The sequence below is a fragment of the Eimeria acervulina genome, genomic scaffold, assembly GCF_000499425.1.
Source record: "Eimeria acervulina Houghton genomic scaffold, Eah_scaff2507, whole genome shotgun sequence".
NCBI lineage: Eukaryota > Apicomplexa > Conoidasida > Eucoccidiorida > Eimeriidae > Eimeria > Eimeria acervulina.
The window spans coordinates 1-3,173 of record NW_013548280.1 but is presented as its reverse complement, the minus strand read 5'-3'; the positions used below and the strand labels follow the sequence as shown (position 1 = coordinate 3,173).

General features: G+C 53.4%; 1 protein-coding gene across 1 annotated transcript; it reads left to right on the top strand.

Annotated features, from left to right (window-relative positions):
• Positions 1-2,619: 2,619 nt before the first annotated feature.
• On the top strand, positions 2,620-3,166 carry EAH_00066720 (hypothetical protein; the record flags this gene model as incomplete). The annotated part of the gene is made up of 2 exons (XM_013392659.1): positions 2,620-2,730; positions 3,056-3,166. Coding segments are annotated over 2 exons (222 nt in total), but the record flags the coding sequence as incomplete, so codon positions are not given.
• Positions 3,167-3,173: the final 7 nt, after the last annotated feature.

Here is a 3,173-nt window from a genome sequence, read left to right as displayed (position 1 = left end):
GGAAGCAGCAGCATTGTTGTGAAGTTGTTGGGGAGAGGCGGTGTGAAGGGGTTGAGGGTGTGTGGCGTTATAACGATGTGTGCGGAGGTTTGTTGGATTCTTGTGGCGTGAGTAGGCTGCTGAGTATTTGCACATGGGGCGGCGTGCGGGTCTCTGAGTATTGGGATGTTCGACGTGCAGCTAGGGCCAGTCCACGGGGCCCTAGCGTAGCTGCACGTCGAGCATCCCCGGGGACGTGTGGGGGGACTGGGGGGTTCGAAGTGCGTGTTCGCTTGGTATGGCGTTTGGTTTGTGTCCAGGGGTTTGCGATCGTTTGGGTGTGGTGAGGTTGGGTTCGTTTGGAGGGGTAGGGGTAGGGGTGGGCGTTACGTCTGGATGTTATTTGGTGGCGGTTAGGCATTTATGTGGATGCGTATGGGGAAGGTGTAGGCAGTGTTTGACAGTGTGTTTAGGAGTGTGAACAATTCTATTTCATGGACATCAGGTGGCGTTCGATTGGGTTGCGTCCAGATGCTGCCTAGTTGCCATTTTGAGGCGTGACCATGTGCGGGGAGTATCTGCCTAGCTAGGCATGAAAAATGGCTGGATGGTGCAGGAGGTGGGTTGGGCTGGGCTAGGGATGGATATTTGACGATGGGGAGTTGCAGGGCTTAGTTTGTTGTGCGTTTACGCAGGTTAGGGTAATTGGGTTGAACTGGCTACCTGGCTGTAAACTCACGTACGCAGGGTGGTGGAATGTTGCTGGGCAGACGCATGTCGTGTTACAGGCTTAGCGATGCTGGGGCCGCTGGTTGCTGCGCTTGCCTTGCTTCTATGGGTTTTGCGGAATGTGCGCATTTCGGAAAAGGCTCGTTCTTTGGCCGCGTTGACGGTTGGAGTTTGTGCCGTTTTGCGGAGCACTAGGATAGCTTCAACATTCATGCACCTGCTGGGGCAGTGTGCGAGGAGTAGCGCTCAGTCGTTGGAGAAGCAGCGTTCAGGCATTTGAGGGCATGTACTCAAGGTTCGTGAGCTTCGCAGGAGCTGTGATGACGAAAGTTGGCTGCTGGCCGATGTCTTGGCACAGGGCTAGACACATGTTTGGTTCGTCAGTGGGTCGTTTGTGGCACGCATTAGATGGTTTGTACTGTGCAGTGCATGGCCAGTGCAGAATGGTCTGGGCTGCAGCGGCTTGTGGAATTCAGTCGTCTTGGAGTGGCATTTAGTGTGAGCTGAGTAGCGACGGACACTTGCGTGCAATGTGATAGCGGATGCGTGCGCTTGAGCTGTGTCTGCGTGTGAAGTAGCGGTCTTTAGGGCAGGCTAGTCATAAGGAATACGATATGATGCGCAGGCGGTGGGTTGCGTTTCGCATGAAGTCTCCCCGGATCATTGTGCTACCCCAGTGGTGTATTGTATGGTTGGTGTGTCCACTGTCCGTACACATCCGATAAGAAATGTGGTATTTATGGGGAGTTCTAGGTGTTGCGTGGACTGGTAGACGCACTGGTGTTGCAAACGGTTCTTGCTCTGGGGGCAGTTTGGGCCTTTAGTTGGGGCTTGCGCACAGGACGTCAATTGTGTAAACAGGAGTATTGCTGTGCAAGCGTTGCGGAAGGCCGGGGTGGATGGGTTGAGAGTGCGTAGCATTAATTACCACGGCGTGTGCTGAGGTGTGCTGGGGTGTTGCGGCATGAATAGGTGGCTGAGCATTTGCGCGTGAGGTGCCTTGCAACTGTTTGCGTGCTGGGATGGCTGGGGTGTAAGGGGCCGGTGGACGGGTGGGGAGGTTTTCGAAATGCCTATTCGCCTGATGGGCCGTTCGTGTTTTTTTGGGGGGGCGCATTATTGTTTGCGTGTATGGGTGGTGAAGTACGTTTGTTACGTGTGAATGCATTTGTCACCCTGCCGACATTGGCGTGGAAGCGTATGGGGGATCTATGTGCTAGGCTTAACAGTGGCTTAAGGCCTGTTAGCAATTGCGTTTCAGGGATATCAGGCGGCATTCGATTCGTTCTGCGTCTTGATGGCGCTTAGCTGCATTTCGCGGCTTGGCCAATTCTTGCAGTATGAGCGTAGCTGAGCACGAAGAATAGCTGTTGGGTGCAGGAGGTGCGTTTATTTGGTCAGCTGTTGGCACTTGGCCATGCGGGGTCCCGACGCTTACTTTGCATATGCATTCATGCAGGTTGGTCTGGGTAGGTTGAGTGCTCGACGTGCCTGCACATTCGTGTGCGCAGGCTGCTCCAATTTGATTGGGTATTAGTCCGCTGCGTAATTGGATTGTTGATGCTTGTGCAGTATTCTGCTATTGTTGACTCGCTTCCATGGAGTTTGGGGCTTGTGCGCATTTCGGAAAAGACGGGAGGGTTGGCTGCATTGAGGGTTGTAGTTTGCACATTTTTTTGTTAGCACGTGGTAGGCTGCGTCATGTGTGCGCTTGAACCGCCAGTATAAGAGGAGTAGCGCATACTCGTGGGAGGAGGAGCGTGCTGCAATTTGGGGGTATGTGCGGAACGTTCGTGGATGCTGTGAACTAGAGTGAGGTGCTCTGTGGAGCGTTGGTTGCTTTTCGATGCCTTGGCACAGGGGTAGACTTTTGGTGGGTTCGTCGGTGGGTTATTTGCGGTGCGCATTAGAATGCTGTATTTTCCGCTGAATCTCGCGTGTACAATCATCTGCGTTGCAGCGATTTGCGGACTTCAGTCGTCGCGGAGTGGCGTTTGGTGTGAGCCAGGTATCGACTGGCTTGTACGTTTATGTAGTGTGATGGTGAATGCACGCGTTTTAGCTGTCTGTGTGAAGGTGCAGCCTGTAGGGATGCCCTAGTGAAGAGGAACAATTGGCTGTTGCTGGCAGAAGGTGGGTTGAGTTTGGCACGGCGTGCGGATGTTTGACTGTGCTGGTCGTGGCTGTTGGTATGTAAATTACCCATGCGCATACGAAAGGGAGCAAGATGTGAACTTGGAGGTCTAGGTGCTGCGTGGATTGGTAGATGCATTGGCCGTGTTGTGGACGTTTTCTGCTTTTGGTGGATTTTTTACCTTTTAGGTTTGTTTTGCTGAGTGAGGGTCAGGTGTGGAAGCAGCAGCATTGTTGTGAAGTTGTTGGGGAGAGGCGGTGTGAAGGGGTTGAGGGTGTGTGGCGTTATAACGATGTGTGCGGAGGTTTGTTGGATTCTTGTGGCGTGAGTT